Source organism: Eimeria tenella, genomic scaffold, assembly GCF_000499545.2.
Source record: "Eimeria tenella Houghton genomic scaffold, Eth_scaff3420, whole genome shotgun sequence".
Lineage (NCBI taxonomy): Eukaryota > Apicomplexa > Conoidasida > Eucoccidiorida > Eimeriidae > Eimeria > Eimeria tenella.
In genome coordinates this window covers 456-1,624 of record NW_013543200.1, presented here as the reverse complement: position 1 = coordinate 1,624, position 1,169 = coordinate 456, and the positions used below count along the sequence as shown (strand labels likewise).

General features: G+C 64.2%; 1 protein-coding gene across 1 annotated transcript; it reads left to right on the top strand.

The window, feature by feature from the left end:
- Positions 1–130: 130 nt before the first annotated feature.
- On the top strand, positions 131–1,111 carry ETH_00040125 (uncharacterized protein; the record flags this gene model as incomplete). The annotated part of the gene is made up of 1 exon (XM_013376422.1): positions 131–1,111. A coding segment is annotated over one exon (981 nt), but the record flags the coding sequence as incomplete, so codon positions are not given.
- Positions 1,112–1,169: the final 58 nt, after the last annotated feature.

Genomic DNA, 1,169 nt, shown 5'->3' with positions numbered 1-1,169 from the left:
CGCCCCGCGCCCCCCCCCCCCGCCGCTGCTGCTGCTGCTGGTTCGTGCGCATGCAGCAGCAAGTGCAGCAGATGCAGCAGCAGCACACCGCTGCCTCGAGGGCTGGCACTCTCCTGCTGTGCTGCTGCAGCGAGCAGCAGCAAGTGCTGACGCCGTAGAGGTCTTGTCTCTGCTGAATCTCAAAAGAGAGACTGCTGCTGCAGCGGGCCCTGCTGCTGCTGCTGCTGCTGCTGCTGCTTCTGCCCATGCCGTAAGAGACGCTCTCGGAAGAATGGGGCTGCATGCGCTGCTGGATGACTACTTGGGAGACTCCTGGGGTGGCCCAGCAGCAGCAGCAGCAGCAGCAGCGGGAGAAGCAGCAGCGCCTTACGGGGCCCACCAAGCAGCGGGAGAGACAGGTGCTGCTGCTGCCAACGCTGCTGCTGCTGCTGCTGAGTGGCTGCAGCGGAAAGCCTCTTGTCTGTGGCGACTGCGACAGTGGGACAGCCCTTGGACTGCAGCAGCAGCAGCAGCAGCAGCAGGACCAGCAGCAGCAGCAGCGCCTGCTCCCCTCCTCTCGGCCAACATCAGCATTCGCTGCAGCAGCAACCCAGCAGCTCAAGCTGCTGCGCTGCTGTCTGCTGCTCTCTCGCTGCAGCACGCGGCGCAGCACTTGAAGGGGTGTGGGGCCCCACGCGTGTCTGCTGCGCTGCAGCAGGCTGCAGCAGCAGCAGCAGACGGAGCCTTTGCTACTGCGCTGCAGCGGCTGCAGCAGTTCACGGCCTCCACCGAATCTGCTGCAGCAGCAGTTGAGTGTTTGCTACAGCTGCGCATGGCTGCTGCTGCAGCACGCACCATTGCAGCGGAATCCCCCGGTACGACCCTTTGCCACAGCAGCAGCTGCTGCTGTTGCTGTTGCTGTTGCTTCAGCTGCTGCTTCCTTCACTGGGCCCCCAGCGCTGCCCCTTGTTCTCTGTTGCTGCTGCTGCTGTTCACGCTGCTGCTGCTGCTGCTATCGTTTGTTCTGCAGGCCGTTTGTCCCTGCTGCAGTACGAGTGGCAGGGAAACCTGGCAGGAGCAGCAGCAGCAGCAGCAGCAGCATCAAGCACCTCTCCGCAGCAAGCCTTTCTAGAGACCGCAGAGCCCCTCGGGGCTTTGCAGATTGCTGCGCTTTCGGCCTCGCTGCCGGG